The 18,607-nt window shown below is 45.8% G+C and overlaps 1 protein-coding gene across 1 annotated transcript in view; it reads right to left on the reverse strand.

Moving 5' to 3' along the window:
- CCDC12 (coiled-coil domain containing 12) overlaps positions 1 to 18,607 on the reverse strand; it is a 75,725-nt gene that overhangs the window by 20,212 nt on the left and 36,906 nt on the right. Inside the window, exon 2 of the mRNA XM_084620752.1 lies at positions 11,418 to 11,488. Coding sequence (XP_084476878.1) covers positions 11,418 to 11,488 — 71 coding nt within the window. The remainder of the gene's footprint in view (positions 1 to 11,417; positions 11,489 to 18,607) is intronic.

Here is an 18,607-nt window from a genome sequence, read left to right on the forward strand (position 1 = left end):
ACGGCACGACTGTCACCTAGGGTCTAATAGAATCCACAGTGAAGTACTGTCCTTTTAATTACATCTCTGTTTTTAATATTTTACCATTTTTTGTACAAATGGTTTTGTAGTTCAACAGAAATACAGCATTATCCGGAGAACACAGCTTCTTACCTCACGACTTCATAAACCCCACATTTGGGAATGCACAGGGGAGCTACGACGACTGCATGCGCAACTGCAGTAATTGAGCATCCAAATGACCAGCACAGTAATTAATGGGGCAATAGCACATGGCATGGTATTTCTGAAAGCACAGGTCTAGATCACTTGGTTACAGGCAACAAATATGCCCATTACATTTATCTGCACTACAGAGCAGAGTCATGGAACCGCAGTTAAGCCTCAGACCAACTTTCCACTACAAGTCCCTACATCTAGCACTGGTTCTACTGGCACCTCCACTGGGGAAGAATTTCCTTAGGGGGTCAAAACCTCATTTTGAGGCATCAATCGAGCATCACCCAGGTGTGATGCAGCTGGTACTTGGAACTGATCCGCAAAAACGCAGTTGGCATTTGCAACCAATACAGAGTTTGAAGAGTAATTCCTATAAGATGTGAAGGACTAGCTTGATGCAAACAGAGGATACTTACAAAGTGCTTTCTCCAGTTTGTTTGCTTTTCACTCTAACGGCGTTGAGTGTTGCGTGCCATGAGGTAGCAGTTATTTCGACCTTCTAAATATTGCAAGGGCGCTGCTCCTGCGTAGTTTAGAAGCCATCCCCCACTGGCTCGTCTTCCTGCCAACCACCCATCTTCCTCCAATTCTGAAAGCTCACAAAACTTTAGACATTTCTAGATTCTTTCCACACACTCACTCCCTCAAGTCTTACTGCTCTAGGTGCCAGCTAAAGACTACAAACAAGATGGTGCATCGGCTGCCCCAAGCCACAGCCAAAGCTCAATGGTTCATAATGCTCAAGATGCCAGCTGTCTCCTATTTTGAAGCACAAGTGCCATGTTAGTGGCTTTCTGTTCTTGGGAAACAGTTGCTATGTTTAAGGAAGTCCTGCATGTCCTCCTAAGTATCTCAGCTGTTTCAGGTCATTTCCGTCAGAAGCCTCAGAGAAGTACCATCTGGTTTTGATTATTCACCGCACTTTAACTTCCCAAGCTGCTCGGTAGCTTCATTTTTATAGTCTTCAATTTCTGTTATAGCCACTCCAATTTGCTTTAAAAAAAGTGCCCTTGAAATGGAAACTCCTCATTGTCCTCTAAACAGAGACTGATATAAAAGAAAACTCCTCTGGTATTTCAACGATCACTTATCTCTGGCTGGTCTAGGCCAGTAGCTCTCAACCAGGGGTCCAGGCCTCAAGCAGGTTTCAAGGGGGGCTCCAAGCAGGGCCAGCATTAGACTCGCTGGGGCCCAGGGCAGAGCCGAAGCCCCATCGTATGGGGCTGAAGCCCAGGTCCCTGAGCCTGAGCAATGTAGCTTCGTGGTCACCCCTGGGGCATGGGGCCCCAGGCCATTGCCCTGCTTGCTACCCCTAACGCCAGCCCTGGCTTTTATATGCCGAAAGCCAGCTACTGTGGCACAGGTGGGCCATGAAGTTTCTATAGCATGTTGGCGGGGGGGGTAGAGAGGGGGTGCGTGTCTCAGAAAGCAAAAGGTTGAGAACCCCTGGTCTAGGTAGCCCACAGTCACACACACAGACTCTCTGCTTCAACACGTAAAGAAATTATGGAAGTTGCCTTGATCTCTTTACCTGGTTCTCCTGGAGTCTCTTTAAACCCCACTTTTTTTTTTTTTTTTTTTACACTTCCGATTTGAACCTTTACAGGCACAGTTGTTTAATACGTCAATGGCATTTGGACAAAGATTTCTGTATTTCTGAAAGAAGAATTTGTAACCTTACAGTCTTGAATTTTTCTGCTTTTGTCTATTTCTACAGACAGTTTCAACACTAACCTGCTGTGTGATCTTGGGCAAGTCAATTTACCTCTCTGTGGTTCAGCTTACCCATGTATAAAATAGGAATACTATGTTACTATCTCTTGGGGTGCTGTTTGTAGGTCGTAGCATGGAAGGTGCCAAGATTTTCCTCCCTACCTGTTACTGAACTTTCCCGTTCAGCCTGATTTTATAACCCATTTCCCACATCGTTTTCAAGATTACACTTTCATATCTACCACCATCTACTTCCTTTGGTATTTCTGGGTCTAGCAGCCATCCATCCATCCTTGACCCTCATTCTCAGTGGACTGGCTTGGAATGAAGGGTTCTTACATTTTCAAGCTACTCTATCACCTTTTATATTCTCATGCAGGGAATTTGCTGTATTTGCTCTGTTGTTGACATAGCAACCAAGAATTTTTTTCTGAAAGTATATTACACCACCGTTAAAAATAAAATAAAAGATCTCTCCTCTGGCTGAGATCACCTCTTGTCCAATCACAAAGAGAAGAGCTATACCACATTACCACCTCCCAGGGCAGGAGGCAGATGTATCTCTAAAGGACCTGCCAACACAGAAGTCCAGAAACTACTGTCTGCTTACAATGGTGCAGTTCTTTCCTGTCATGCCTGGATTCCTTAATCAACGAAGGGCAGAAAAGGAACGAGAAACAAAGAGAGGGAAGAGTAGCTTCCCATCGCCTCCTTCTCGAAGACAATTTAACTTCAGAACCAGTGTGTTGCCATGCATTGCAGGTTGGCTGCTTTCACTAAAATAACTGAGCGTGTTGAAGCACATTCTCTCTTCCCCAAGCTTCTGCCTAGGGCTCCTTTAGGCACCTGTGGAATGTCAAAAAAAAAACAAACACATCATTAGCCTGCCAGACCCCAAAACACCACAGGCTAGAGAGGTGTCTAGTTTCTCAAGAGGGACTCCTCAAGACCACGTGAGCAAGGGGGAGATGGCCATTTCTGGATACTGCTGCTGCACACGGCTGAAGTAGAAGAGCTTCAAGCACATGCAGGTGCCACGTGTCCACCAAGGTGCCACATGATGCCTGGCCAGATTACTGAGCACATTCCAACTGGATACAAATAATCTAACCACCAATTACCAAACAGATTTAGAACTATCCAAAGAATGGCAAAAACTGGAGCCAGCCTGGCAGCTTCATGGCACAACAGAATGAGCTGCCCTGATAGACAAAATCCAAAACCTGACCCTCACTAACGCATGCAATCAGCACTGCATCTAGGGGCCATATTCCCAAGTTATGAATCACATAACTGAAAAGGACCACATCTGAAAAGGATCACATATCCTCCATCCCTTACAACAGCTTCGTTGCTTGGTTGTCTCAGACACATGCTACCAACCATTCTGCAGGCATGGAGGGAACCTCTGTGCAAAGAGACTGCTGCCGTGGAACTCGAGTAGCACCCCAGCCGTGACAAGACCGGCAGATCATGAACTGTGCTGCTAGGGAATTCGATAGCCAAGAGTCTGCTGTCAAGAATTTGCAGTGCTGGCCGAGAATGCTTTCACACTAGGGTCTTACAGCTGCATTGTCCCTGCTGATCGCAGCTGTCATGGTGGATGGTGGGGAGAGGGCTCTAAGAAAGACTGCCTTGGCACAGCAAGGACAGGTTTGGAATTGCACAGGGAACTAATACAGTGTGAAGAACCAGCGCAATGTGCAGTCAGCCTCTGTTTAGCAGGTGACATACTGTGTGTCGGACCAGCTAATACTTCTGTGGGGCCTTAGCCATAAAACCCAGGTAGAGCCTGTTGCAATAATCTCTCCTGGACGGAGGCCTGTATCGCTAGGACTCGGTGCTCAGCTGAGGGAAGGGGGCACATCCGGCTAGCCTCAAAAGTGAAGCAGCACTGCTGGTTACTGCTATTGGGGCATCAAGGAGTAGCACTGAATCCTGTAGGACATGAAGGCCAAACCCCACCTTGACCACCAGAGGATAGGCATCCTCAGAGGGAGGGATCAAAGCTCCTGACAGTTCCTAAAAATGCTTCTCCTCTTTGCCAGCCTCACTTTGGTTTTACCCAGGTTGGGAAGAGTCAGCTGCTTTTTATCCCCCTATCTAGCCACTCAGGCACTGGGACAACTGCGTAAGTGGAATTTAGACTGGAGTCTGTCCTCACTTCCAGGAACGGCAGCAGGTGGGAGCACTGTGGAGGCGGCACATGCTCGGACCCTGGCAACGAAAGGACGAAGATGATGTCAAGATATCAGTCAAGGACCCCACACTAGGCCACATCAGGATGACATTAACAGGCTCAACTCTCACTACCAGGACAACCGATCACTAACAATGTGTCCACAGGGGTAACAAACACATACCATCATTAACGGTCAGATGTTACCCCTGCATATAGTAACAGTGGTCTCCCCTGTAGAAAAGTAACTCCAATAGTCAAGAAATAGGTACCACCTTCCAAAGCACAAAGGAACCGTATTTGCATAGAAGTTGTTCCTGGTATTGCCTTGTTGTTCCTCCTTTCCAATCTATTGCTAGGCAGGTTTGCCATCTTACTTTTTGCGTACGGAATCTGAAGACTGGTTGTTTTGACCTGACTCATGACATCCTGCCATAAACCAGGGGAGAGGGCACGTTCACAGCCCTGGCTTCCTGAAACTCCTCCCAGGAAATAATTCTGTGCAAGCAGCACTGTGGGGAGTTGTAATTCTTAAGGATGACTAAGTGCTGAAATGCCAGCAGCGGATTAATTACAGCCTTGTGAAGTTTAATTGCTAGCATGTCTGGTTAAGTCACAGGTCACTCCTTTCACTCTCCTCCCCGCCATGCATTCTTTGACATTCCTGACGAGCCACAAGCCCAGTTTGCAGAACTGCAGTATAATTTCCAAGCTCAGAGCATTTCCTTCATGGGGTGGAGATTTAAATCATCAGTGAATGATAGTTTATGGAAATCTGAGGCATTAGATCAATAGTTGCAAGAACAGCCCCTACCTTCTGCTTTCTCCAAATCACAGAAAGTGATAGATAGGAAGGGCCAAAGTCCCCACCCACACCCATCCTTTGCAATTGCAGGACATTGACCACGTGAGTGACAGCACACAATTGATCCTCACTGTTGTTTCCTGATCAACAGTCTGGAGAAAGTGGGAAATAAAACACACAAGTTCCTTGCCACTATGTTCAAGGTGAATCACCAGAGTCAAGTTTGGTGATTAAAGATGCATGGGAGCAAGAATTGCCATGGGTTTGACACTTTTGTATAGAGGCCTATTCAGCACTCACTTTTGTGGTGGTATCTTGCAGCACAAAAGCTTGAGGAGAGAGGAGAAATAGGTTTCTTAGGTCTTGGCTACACTTGCGAGTTGGCGCGCATTAAATCAGACCCGGGCATCCTAACTCCTGAGGTGTTCACACTGGCAAGGCTTGTAGAGCGCCTGGACTCCGGGGCTGGAGCGCCCCTGGCAATCCACCTCCATGAGAAGCATAGAGCTTGCTGCACCCCAGCTGGAGCGCCGCAGCGCCAGTGTGGACGTCTTGGTCTATTAAAGTGCTCTGATCGGCCTCCAGGACGTGTCTCTCAATGCCTGTTCTAGCCACTCTGGCCATCACTTTGAAGTCTACTGCCCTGCCCTCAGGGGACCAACCGTCAGACCTGCCCTTTAAATTCTCTGGGAATTTTGAAAGTCCCCTTCCTGTTTGCTCAGCCAGGCGTGAAGTGCTCTCAGCGCATCTTTCCATGTGACCATGCCTCCACGCGCCAGGCGATCCCCAGTATGGAGTAATGGCGAGGTGCTAGACCTCATCAGCGCTTGGAGGGAGGAAACTGTCCAATCCCAGCTGCGCTCCAGCCCTAGGAATTACGATACCTACGGGCAGATATCAAGGGCCGTGATAGAAAGGGGCCATGACCGAGGTGCAGTGCAGGGTTAAAGTGAAGGAGCTGTAGAAAGCGTACCACAAAGTGCGGGAGGCAAACCGCCACTCCGGTGCTGCCCCCACGACCTGCCAGTTCTACAAAGAGCTGGACGAGATACTGGGGGCGACCCCACCTCCATGCCAAAGAGCACCATGGACACTTGAGAGGCTGTGGCAGCCCAGAGTGCAACAAGGCAAGAGGAGGAAAGCAGGAGCAAGGGTGCCAAGGAGGTGGGGTGGGGGGGGCAGAGCCAGAGGATGGCCGGGTGCATGCAGCCAGGAGTGGAGGAAGGTAGGAGGAAGGTAGCCAGTCGCAGCGGACGGTGCTTGGGGAAGAACAAACAGCAGAGGAGGTGCCCAGTAAGCAGCTTTTAATTTTGAGAAGGGAGTTGTTGGGTGCGGGCTGTTGTGGCAAGAAGGGTTGCAGAAAAAAGGAAGGGTTAGGGCTGCGTGCATGCCTAGATGCGGAATAGGCCATTGACATGCTCTCTCACATGGCAGTAATCGGCCTCAGTAATCTCATCGAAGGTGTCATGCAGAAGCTGGGTAATCCGCTTGCGTAGGTTCCCTGGCAGAGCCACTGTGCTCCTTGTCCCAGTAAGGGTAACATATGCTCGCCACTGTGCCATGGGGATGGGGGGAGAGAGAGAGAGACCATTGCTGCACACAGGCAAGCCGCATAAGGGCCAGGGCAGAAGCCGCATTGTTGCAGAAGACCCTCCCTTGCTTCCCAGGTCACCCTCAGCAGCCAGATATCTTCCAGGACGAACTCAGCCTGTGGAAAACGTGGGGACAGTGAGTATAGGGGCCCCCTGCAGCTGTTGGCTCTCCCCAAGGCACAGAATCCCAGAGGACAATATGGCCCTGGAACAATCAGTCCCCCCTGCCCCTGTGGTTACTCACCATTTTGGGGCTCTTGTGGGTTATGTGCACTTGCCTTGAGACAGGCAGTTTGTGCTATTGTGTGCACTGTGCTTGTCTTCAAGATCGGCAGAATCGTTGCTCTGTCAAGTGTGAACAACGGTGCCTCTGTAAAATGTTGCATTTTGGCTTTACAGATGCAATCTTGAGATCCCAGCCGTCCTTGGGAATATGCACCATGCACCACGCCACAGCCCACTTCGAGGAGAACAGACGTGCTCATGAGACAGAGAAGTGACAAAGGAGGAAAGAAAGGGCCCAACACTCCAGCCAACAACTCTGTCTCCTCTAAGACCACACCTGAAAATCTGCAGGGCACGAATTGGGCACCTCAGCCACCTAAAAATCCGCCAATAAACCCCTTTGGCAGACATCATCCTTGCGTTGAGGGATATACAAAGAAGAGATTCCTTGAAAGTAGCCCCATTAATACGGTAAGAAAACCCAGCAAGAATTCACCAGGGTTTGAAGCACTGTATGTGTAGCTTTAAAAAAAGTCTTCCGTGCTATTTAAACCACAGTGACAACTCCAGAATGGTCCCAGCCAGGAGGGTCAGTGTGGTGGGATTTGTAGACTAACGCAGAAGTATCTTTTTCCTTTTGGTATTCATCTGACCCCAGTACCACGTGAGTGCCTCAGTATCTTTAATGTATTTATCCACACAGCACCCATGTGGGTAGGGCAGTGCTGTCATCTCCAATTTTATAGATGGGGAACTGAGGCATAGAAACTAAATGACTTGCCCAAGGTCACAAGGAAGGAAGTCTGTGAACAAGGAGGGACTTGAACCTGGGTCACCCAAGTCCTAGGCGAATGCCTTGTAGCCTGGGAACCATCTTCTCGGTTCAGGTTCTCCAAGGTTTGTAGCACATGTGCAACAGTTATCCAATGGGCTAGAAAAATTCTCTTTAAAGCAACTTATCTAATGATCACCTGGATTTTAAACAGAGTTATTCAACAAAAAGATGATTGCCACATTCTTTGTGGTATATAAAAACGACCATACTGTCAGACCAATGGTCCATCTAGCCCAGAATCCTGTCTTCCGACGGTGGCCAATGACAGATGCTTCAAAGGAAATGAACTGAACAGGTCAATTAACAAGTGATCCATCCCCTGTCATCAAGTCCCAGCTTCTGGCAGTCAGAGGCTTAGGGACACCCAGAGCACTGAGTTGTATCCCTGACCATCTTGGCTAATAGCCATTGATGGACCGATCCTCCAAGAACTTATCTAATTCTTTTTTTGTTACAATGTTTGGCCTTCACAATATCCCCTGGCAATAAGTTCCAGAGGTTGACTGTGTGTTGTGTGAAGAAGTACTGCCTTTTGTTTGTTTTAGACCTGCTTCCCAGTAATTTCATCAGGTGATCCCTGGTTCTTGTGTTGTGTGAAGGGGTAAATAACACTTCCCTAGTCACTTTCTCCCCACCAGTCATGGTTTTATAGACCTCTCTCACATCCCTCCTTAGTCATCTCTCTGCCAATCTGAACAGTCCCCATCTTTTTAATCTCTCCCTGTGGAAGCGGTTCCAGACCCCGAATCAGTTTTGCTGCTCTTCTCTGTACTTTTCCCAATTCTAAAGTATCTTATTTCAGATGAGGCAACCAGAACTGTATGCAGTACTCAAGGTGTATGTATATCATGGATTTATACAGTGGCATGATGATATTTTCTGTTTTATTATGTAGCCCTTTCCTAACGGCCCCTAACACTGTTACCTTTTTTTTTTTTTTTTTTTTTAACTACTGCTGCTCATTGAGGCGATGTTTTCAGAGAATTATCCACTCTTTCTTGGAGTGTTTACAGCTAATTTAGACCCTATCATTTTGTGTGCTTCGTTGGGATTATGCTGTCCAACGTGCATTACTTTGCATTTATTAATTCAGCCACGTAGCATGCCAGTAGCTACACTACTGGCATCACGTAATCCTCTCTCTCAACCACAAGTGCAGCCGGAGGTACGCCTGGCCAAAGACAGCCAGAAGGAGCTTAGCAAAGCTTGGTGAGGAGGCAGGCAACTAAATCATTTTCTTCCAATGGTTTTCACAAGGAAACCAAAGCTGGTGGCTCGATTCTCTTTTTTCAGACTCAGGTCAGTCACGTTGGTTAGACAATACATCCAGGGTGTAAGTGTAGGTCATAAGATTATTTAGTGGACAATTACAATTCACTTGCCTGGATCAAGTTTTTGGTTGTCTTCAACTCCAGACAACAGGATTTTTCTTAGCCTGCTGCATAGCCTCTACAGTGCTACAGAAATGCTCCTACAACCTTAACTATGGTACAGCTAGCAGCTGTCCCATAAGCGTTGATTTCTAGAGACTACTGCTTCTCAAGTTCAGGATCAACCTGATCAGCCTACCTTTCGTGACGAGCCAGACTCACAAGCACTATGGCAGTACATACACTAGTCCCTGTTTCAAGGGGCTGGGGTAGTTCAGAGACACTACTGGAAGATGCAAATCTAGAATGAAAGCAAGGTATCAGTTTCCTAAGAATTCCAAAGAATATTTGTCTGGTAAAGGAGTGAGCCAATAGTGAAATTCTTAAGTACATCAAAGAAGTTTAATTGCAAAGCTAATATCTCTATCAGCTGAACACTTAAACCTGAATTTGAGATTCAAACATCCACTACAGAGAAGAGACTGTTCTAATTTGCCTTGCAAAGTTACATTTGGATCCTGACAACACAGAGAGTAGTTGGAGAGACACACACAAGGGTCTTGCAATCTATTGGATCGTAATAGCTACAGAAAGCAAACTTTACTCTTTTTACAACAAATTGTGCCTTCAAAAGCATGCGACTCCCACTTACCTAGCCCCAAGCATGCACCCAGGGGCAGAGTTAGGCCCATTGATACAAAACGGACTTCTGACAGGGAGCAGCTGGTGTCACACTTAAAGCTTTCTTCTCTTGTACAGCTACTCTGAAGTTTCACGGACACTGTACACAAGTGGAAAACCCCTTTGGCCTTTATGGCACCAGCCAAAGGTCAGGAGATGACAGGAGTTTCCAATAGTCCCTGGAGGAGAAGGTGGTTTGCCAACTCCAAAGTACACAGGCTGAAGGTTTGGTATGAAACAATGTGACTTCTGGCACCTCATTGCGCTGCCTGACAAGACATCAGCATTTAAAAGGGAGGAACCATAGGGCTGAAAGTCAAGAGAGGCTGTTTTTACGTCACTGTTAGGGCTCTCCAAAGAGAACATTAATATCATTAGAAACCAGGAAGTGGATGTCAGAATGCATCACTGATGGCACAATAATGCCATCTCGTATGGCAGAGATGCCACAGGTCTGACACGTCTAGTCACAACGTCACAATATGCTGCATCATCTTGTCGCTCACTCAGTATATCAAGTGGCAGAGGCCTGGAAAGTAATAGCAGCTCATTCATTATTCACCAAGCTCTATACCTTCAACTCTTGGCCTGTCAGCTCACTTACCTTCTGCAGGGCCCCTCTACCCTTTCAGGTACAAGAACAGTTTGATACACAAGTCTGCCTCTTCGCCATGTTCCATCCCAAGAGCCGCTCTCAGCCCCAGTGCAGAATGACACCCGGGCGGTCCTTGCACACCGCACTTCCGCAGCAGAATTGAAATAGACCAGGGACACAGTAGTGTCACTCTGCTCCTGTCAGCACCATTGAGCAAGTGCTCATGTGCAGAGGCAGCAGTTCAAATGCAGCTCCCCAGCAGGGGGATTTCTGCACTGCCAGATGGTGAGGAAGAACGTAAAACTCCCTTGATCGCACTAAATTCAAAGCGTCCCCTCCCCGAGTCCTCTGTTGGGACCTACAAATACTTATTGGTGGCAAAACGAACGACAGAGTTAGTGGATTTTGCCATCAAGAAAAGCCTGTAGTTGATCAACTTTGTCTTTACACCGTGTAGTTACAAGGAAAGCGCAGCAGCAGGCCACAATTAATGTGAGCCCCATTTGGCCTCTGGGCCTTCACTCATGGGTGCCAAAAATAACTCCATGTTTAAGGCATGTCAGGAGAAGACAAAGACATAACCATGGAAGAAGGCTACATTGTGTTCAGATTCTGATAATCCTCTGTTTGGGATGGCCTTCCCCTTGTGTGTCAGTCCCGAAGGGTATGTCTACACAGCAACTAGACACCCATGGTTGGCCCGTGCCAACTGACTTGGGCTTGCAGGGCTTGGGCGGTGGGGCTGTTTCACTGCTGTGCAGATGTCTGGACTCAGGGTGGCACCCAAGCTCTAGGACCCTGTGAAGCGGGAGGGTCCCAGGGCTCCAGCTGGAGCCCGGAAGTCTACACAGCCATGAAACAGCGCAGCACCCGAGCCAGCAGGCACTGGCGAGCCATGGGTTTTCCTTTGGTGTGTAGACATACCCAGAGAGTTATTCCCAAACAGAAGGGCTGTTTGCATTTCCTAAAGTGTCTGAAACTGAAAATTTCTTACTGATAATTTCTTTTTTGCTAGGGCTACACTGTCTGTGGTTTTTCACTGTAGTCCCTCAATGTCAGATAATCTTCACTGAGAGAGAGTAAATTCACACTAAGATATCTGGGCACTGGAAGCCAAGGAAAGATCCTAATTAGCAAACCACGGAAAGCAGCACAAAGAGAACACATAGTCAGAGACATCCCTCTGAAAAATAAACAAATTACTTGTGTTTGGTGGCATCCTCTTCGTCATCTTCTCTCAAGTGCTTATTCTCAGGTTCACCATTGTCCTTATTCTGGAAAAGGAAAAAGTTTCTGTCAAACTTCTACTTTCCAGAATTATGCACAGTAACAAAAGAATGGAGTAAAAAGAAAAGGAGTACTAGGGGCACCTTAGAGACTAACCAATTTATTTGAGCATAAGTTTTCGTGAGCTACAGCTCACTTCAGAGCCACATTGAAGAGAGGACACAGGACAGATATGCATAACAGTGTTCTCAATAATTTAAATCTGACTTGCTTTTAGGCAAAGATAGCTGCAATTTTCACTGTGTCTAGTTTGCAACAAAGACAAGGAAAATTCACGAATATTCTCCTTATTTCTGGCTGTCCAAGCCAATTCAGTGAGCGAACAGCAAGCCACGGTAAATTCTAAGCTCAGAGACCTGGTCTGCAGTAGAAACCTTGTTTCAAACAACAGAGTAATGTTGATTGTAGGGCATTGTAGGGCAAAGGACAATGCAGTAAACTGGTAACAGCTGTGTACGGCTTCACCAAGTCACAAGGTTGGGGAGGAGATCTGAGTTTGGATCCTGAGCTCCCCTGGCTAGGAGAGAAGGCTGAATTCTATTCTGGCCAATAAGTGAAGTGATAGTGACTGGATCTGAAGGGAGCTACATGTTGATAGGAAGAGTCTGATTACATCCATCTCCCTGTGAGTGCAGGATTATTCCCTAGCATACAACCAGGCTGTGTTTACACTAGCCTGCTTTCTGAAACATATCCCACGTGTGCTAGCAATGGGTCAGCTACACCAGTGAAAGCAACAATGGGAGTGCACTGCTTTTAGACAGGGCTCCAGGCAGCTGTGGACTTCTTTATCATTTAAAATAACAACGTAGGAAGTTCCAACAGGTTTACAAATCATTACTACGTAAATCAGAAACAAAGCATTAATGATTACAACACTGAGCTTATCTTTTTTAGAGAAATATCACACAGTAATGGAATAATCAAATCTCAGTGCAGGTGGAGGGATAGCTCAGTGGTTTGAGCATTGGCCTGCTAAACCCAGGATTGAGAGTTCAATCCTTGAGGGGGCCATTTGGGGCAAAAATTGGGGATTGGTCCTGCTTTGAGCAGGGGGTTGGACTAGATGACCTCCTGAGGTCCCTTCCAACCCTGAGATTCTATGCTTCTATTTAGTAGGATGTTACCATATTAGAATGAGTCACCTTCCACTAGCCATGCTGTGTTTTCTGGTGATTGTAGCGAGTGCAACTACTGAATCTACTCATTTATCAAACCAGCCATGTCCATCAACCTTAATATTAAAAAATTGGATTCGTGTGCTAGGATTTATTTGCAGGGGAATGTACTTTAAAAAATCAATAAATGGTAACCAAACATCTAAGTATTTATTGGCCCCTCTGTTTTGTTGAGTATGATATTGATGCATTATTCTTTCCATAACAATGCCCATATTTTTTGGAGCCATTCCTTTAATGTGGGGCTTTCCCCCCCCTTCAATGAGGCGCTATGAGTAACCTAGCGGCTATTAGCAGATGTGAAATTAATTCTTTGAACCTGACCAATTCCGCCAGGAGGATTATCGAACGATCATCTGGTAATCCTCCTGGGCTTTTTGGTAATCATTTGGTAATTGTAACATTATCTAATTGAAATCATGCAAATCAAGATTTGTGAGAGTGATGGCTCGTCCTTCAGGATAGGTTGTAGATCCTTGATGATGCGTTGGAGAGCTGAAGGTTTAGTTGGGGGCTGAAGGTGATGGCTAGTGGCGTTCTGTTATTTTCTTTGTTGGGCCTGTCCATCACTCTCACAAATCTTGGGAGACAGGCCAGTCCTTGCCTACAGACAGCGCCCCAACCTGAAGCAAATACTCAACAGCAACCACACACCACACAACAGAACCACTAACCCAGGAACCTATCCTTGCAACAAAACCCGTTGCCAACTGTGTCCACATATCTATTCAGGGGACACCATCATAGGGCCTAATCACATCAGCTACACTATCAGAGGCTCATTCACCTGCACATCTACCAATGTGATATATGCCATCATGTGCCAGCAATGCCCCTCTGCCATGTACATTGGTCAAACTGGACAGTCTCTACGTAAAAGAATAAATGGACACAGATCAGATGTCAAGAATTATAACATTCATAAACCAGTCGGAGAACACTTCAATCTCTCTGGTCACTCGATTACAGACCTAAAGGTCGCAATATTACAACAAAAAGACTTCAATAACAGACTCCAATGAGAGACTGCTGAATTTGAATTCATTTGCAAATTGGATACAATTAACTTAGGCTTGAATAGACACTGGGAGTGGATGTGTCATTACACAAAGTAAAACTATTTCCCCATGTTTATTTCCCCCCACCGCTCCTCAAACGTTCCTGTTAACTGCTGGCAATGACCCACCTTGATTATCACTACAAAAGGTTCCCCCTCCGCCTCCCCACCCCACTCTCCTGCTGGTAATAGCTCATCTTAAGTGATCACTCTCCTTACAATGTGTATGACAACACCCATTTTTTCATGTTCTGTGTGTTTATAAATCATCTCCTCACTGTATTTTCCACTGAATGCATCCGATGAAGTGAGCTGTAGCTCATGAAAGCTTATGCTCAAATAAATTGGTTAGTCTCTAAGGTGCCGCTAGTACTCCTTTTCTTTTTACTAATTGTATGTGTTTACTTATATCTTGTTTAATGATTAGCCATGTAAACAGACAGTTCCTGTCTGTCACTATAGCTATTAATTCAGAGATCAAAGGGGAATAGTAACATTTAGATGAAACTTGGGTGAAATAATGTCATTGTCTATATGTCACTAAAAGTTTGATAGACTGCCTAATGAATAAATTACCTTATGTAAATCCATGTAGCTAATTACCAATGACACTTAGGAAACAGGTCCACTTCAAAGTATCCATGATTGCCTACTGTTTGCCTAAGGACTCCAAACTGTATAAAGATGCCTTGGGTTCCAATCCTTTTTATCTCAGACCTGCCTGATGCTTCATGCAAGGGAAGCTTAAGCCGTAAGGCTGAGATCCCAGTCCTGACTGGACCACCCTGAATATAAACATTTGGACTATAACCTATGAACTATTTCTGAAAGAACTCTTTGCAACAACAAAGCTCACCATCTCTGCTGTGAATTCAGTCTCAAGAATTGAGCTCATGCCTGTATGTATACTGATCTTTTAACCAATACTCACTCTCTCTTCTTTTTTAATAAATTTTAGTTTAGTTAAGAAGAATTGGCTGTAAGCTTGTATTTGGGTAAGACCTGGAATATTCGTTAAGCTGGGAGGTAATGTGTCCAATCTTTAGGGATTGGTAGAACTTTCTTTTATGATAAATAAGATTTTCAATAATCCTCATCATATTTGACTTGGGTGTCTGGGTGGAGGCCTAAGGCTGGGTTACTTTAAGGGAACTGTGTTGTTGGCTTCTTGGTAACCAGTGAGGTAGTATAGAAGCTGTTTTGTTCTGGCTTGGTAAATCTAAGTATTGGCATATCCACCAACTTTGGGGATTGTCTGCCCCATTCTTTGCAGCTCACCCTAATTGAGTGACCTCAGTTGGCTCCCCTGGGACTCTGGTCACAGTAATAAATATCCAACAATTTATAATATTTCATTATGGAGCACATCCCAAAATTCTCTAATAACCGGACAGGTGCACTGTACCTCTTTCACCACAATTTCACCAACTTTTATCCCAATTCACACACTATATTTTTTTAAACCTGACTGATGTGAGGTACCACCGAAATAGATATTAAGGAATTTTCTTTTATTTTGCTACAGACTGAGGTTGCTGGCTTTTTCCCCCACAGATCAAAGCCAATTCCTCTGGGAAAAAGAAAAGGAGTACTTGTGGCACCTTGGAGACTAACCAATTTATTTGAGCATGAGCTTTCGTGAGCTACAGCTCACTTCATGCATCCGATGAAGTGAGCAGTAGCTCATGAAAGCTCATGCTCAAATAAATTGGTTAGTCTCTAAGGTGCCACAAGTACTCCTTTTCTTTTTGCGAATACAGACTAACACGGCTGTTACTCTAATTCCTCTGGGGTAATTTATCTATCCAATTCTTTTTTTCTTTGTGAATATGTTTCTTTGTTAGGAAAGTCATCAGCAAAGATTGACATAAATTAGTTATAATTTTTTATTTTCTAATCAACAAGAAGCCATCATTTCTACTAAAGTTGGCTTTCTATGGAAAAGTTTCCTAGGAAATTGGGAAACATAATGCCTAACTTGAAAGTACTGGGACTACAGGAGAGTAGGCCAGTTAAAGCAGGTTTTGATTTCTAAATGAGTTAGAAAAGGTTCTTTGGTGAACAGCTGGCCAAACATGAATTTCATTGCTCTCAAAAGTTTAAAACTCTGCTGTATGATTTGGATTATTTGCAATGGGTGTAATTAGCAAAGAAATGGAACGTCTCATCTCTGGTTCTATCCCAAACCCATACAGTAGTCTTTGCTAAAGAATCTATATCAGGTGTGGCCAACCTGAACCTGAGAAGAAGCCAGAATTTATCAATGTACATTGCCAAAGAGCCACCGTAATACGTCAGCAGCCCCTGCATCAGCTCCTGCCCTGTTCCCAGCGTCTCCCACCCACCAGCAGCCCCACCAATCACTGCCTCCCCTTCCCTCCACATCAGCTGTTTCGTGGTGTGCAGGAGACTCTGGAGGAAAGGGGGAGGAGCGAGGGCACAGCAGGCTCAGGGGAGGGGGCAGGGCCTGTGGCAGGGCCGGGGGTTGAGCAGCGAGCGCCCCCCGGCACATTGGAAAGTTGGCGCCTGTAGCTCCAGCCTGAGAGTTGGTGCCTAGACAAGGAGCCGCATATTATCTTCTGAAGAACCACAGGTTGGCCACCCTTGATTTACACAGATTGCACGAAGACATATGCATAGGTGGATTTGGTTTGTTTTAATCCGTGCTATCCTAGCAATATTTAGATTGCCATAATTTTCCTGTTCAATAAAGACCCAGTGTTTGCTTGAGCTGGCTGGCTTGATAGTACCATGTAAAATTTGGAACAACTAGTTCACCCTATTTAATGGACCTGTAAAGTATCTGCACTCTCTCTCTTTTCTTATTCTATATGAATTCTAACATTCCTTGTACTCTTGCTAGAGCTTTCCCAGAAGATTTTGAAACAAGGAGGATATCCTTGACAAAATATTCAATTTGACTGTAGCTATTCTTCCTCACCAAGAAACTGCGTATTTCCCTCAGCATGCAACCTTTGTTCATTTGCTGAAGTAGCGGTTTGACTTCTTCTGCTATCACTCAATGCAAGGATGACATCTGCCAAGGGGGTTCCCTGGTGAGTATTTAAGTGGCTGAGGAGCCCAATTCGTCCCTGCAGATTTTCCCACAGAAGTGACAGATGTAATCTTGGAGGAGACAGAGTTGTTGGCTAGAATGTTGTGCCCTTTCTTTCCTCCTTTGTTGCTTCTCTGTCTCATGAGCACGTCTGTTCTCCTCAAAGTGAGGTGTATGGTGTGGCACCACTGGGTTCTGTTCTGCGCCAACTCCTCCCAGTTTCTTGGGTTGATGTCTCCCTTTTTAAGATGTACTTTCAGTATGTCTTTGAAACGTTTCCGCTGTCCTCCGCGAGCCCTTCTTCCCTGACTTAACTGAGAGAAGAGTACTTGCTTCGGAAGGAGAGTGTCGGCATATGTACACAGTGGCCAGCCCAGCGGAGTTGGTATTTCATGACCTATGCTTCTATACTGTGCCTGTATACTTCTATACCTGTGTTTCTATACTATGTTGGCTGCAGAGAGAACCCTGATGTTACTGCGTCGGTCTTCACAGCTGATCCTGAGAATCCTCCTGAGGTAGCGCTGCTGGAACCACTCCAGCTGCTTGAGACGTTCTCCGAAGGTTACCCAGGTCTCACACCCACAGAGAAGGGTGGGAATGACAACTGCCTTATAAACCAAGATCTTGGTACCTGTCTATAGATTCCTAACATTGAAGACTCATTGGAATAGTCTTCCAAAGGATGTGCCCTTGTTGCGTGCCCTTGTTGCCAAGAAGGCCAATGGCATTTTGGGATGTATACATAGGGGCATTGCCAGCAGATCGAGGGTCGACATTGGTGAGGCCTCATCTGGAGTACTGTGTCCAGTTTTGGGCCCATGCTACAAGAAGGGTGTGGAAAAATTGGAAAACGTCCAGCAGAGAGCAACAAAAATGATTAGGAGTCTGGAACACATGACTTATGAGGAGAGGCTGAGGGAACTGGGATTGTTTAGTCTACGGAAGAGAAGAATGAGGGGGATTTGATAGCTGCTTTCAACTACCTGAAAGGGGGTTCCAAAGAGGATGGATCTAGACTGTTCTCAGTGGTAGCTGATGACAGAACAAGGAGTAATGGTCTCAAGTTGCAGTGGGGGAGGTTTACGTTGGATATTAGGAAAACGTTTTTCACTAGGAGGGTGGTGAAACACTTGAATGCGTTACCTAGGGAGGTGGTGGAATCTCCTTCCTTAGAAGTTTTTAAGGTCAGGCTTGAGAAAGCCCTGGCTGGGATGATTTAGTTGGGGATTGGTCCTGCTTTGAGCAGGGGGTTGGACTAGATGACCTCCTGAGGTCCCTTCCAACCCTGATATTCTATGATTCACTGGCAAAGCAGATCCTATATTCAATTTCTGTGTCAGTGCTGGCTGTTTGGGAGAGATGGCTGCCAAGGTACAGAAAATGGTCTACATTTTCCAGGGGTTCTCCACTGATGGTGATTTGTGGAGTACGAAGAGTAGTTTGTGCAGATGAGGGCTGCTAGAGTACCTTGGTTTTCCTGATGTTGAGAGAGACACCCAGGTTGTGATAGGCATCAGCAAAAAGATTTAGGGTGCTTTGCAGGTTGGCCTGTGTGTGTGTGCAAGAATGACAGTCATTTTCATACTGAAGTCAGTGATGCCAATTCTCGTGATCTTAGATTTTGTTTGCAGACAGACGTTGAAGATTGAAGAGTTGACTATCCATACAATACTCAATCCCAATTGCATCAGGAAAGCAGTCACGAATGAGAATCAGGATCACGACAACGTAAATGGAGAAGAGTGCTGGAGCAATGACAAAGCCCTGCTTGACACCGGGGCGAATGCTGAATGATTCGGTCTCTGAGCCGTTG

Source organism: Lepidochelys olivacea, assembly GCF_965140295.1.
Source record: "Lepidochelys olivacea isolate rLepOli2 genome assembly, chromosome: 2".
NCBI classification, from domain to species: Eukaryota; Metazoa; Chordata; order Testudines; family Cheloniidae; genus Lepidochelys; species Lepidochelys olivacea.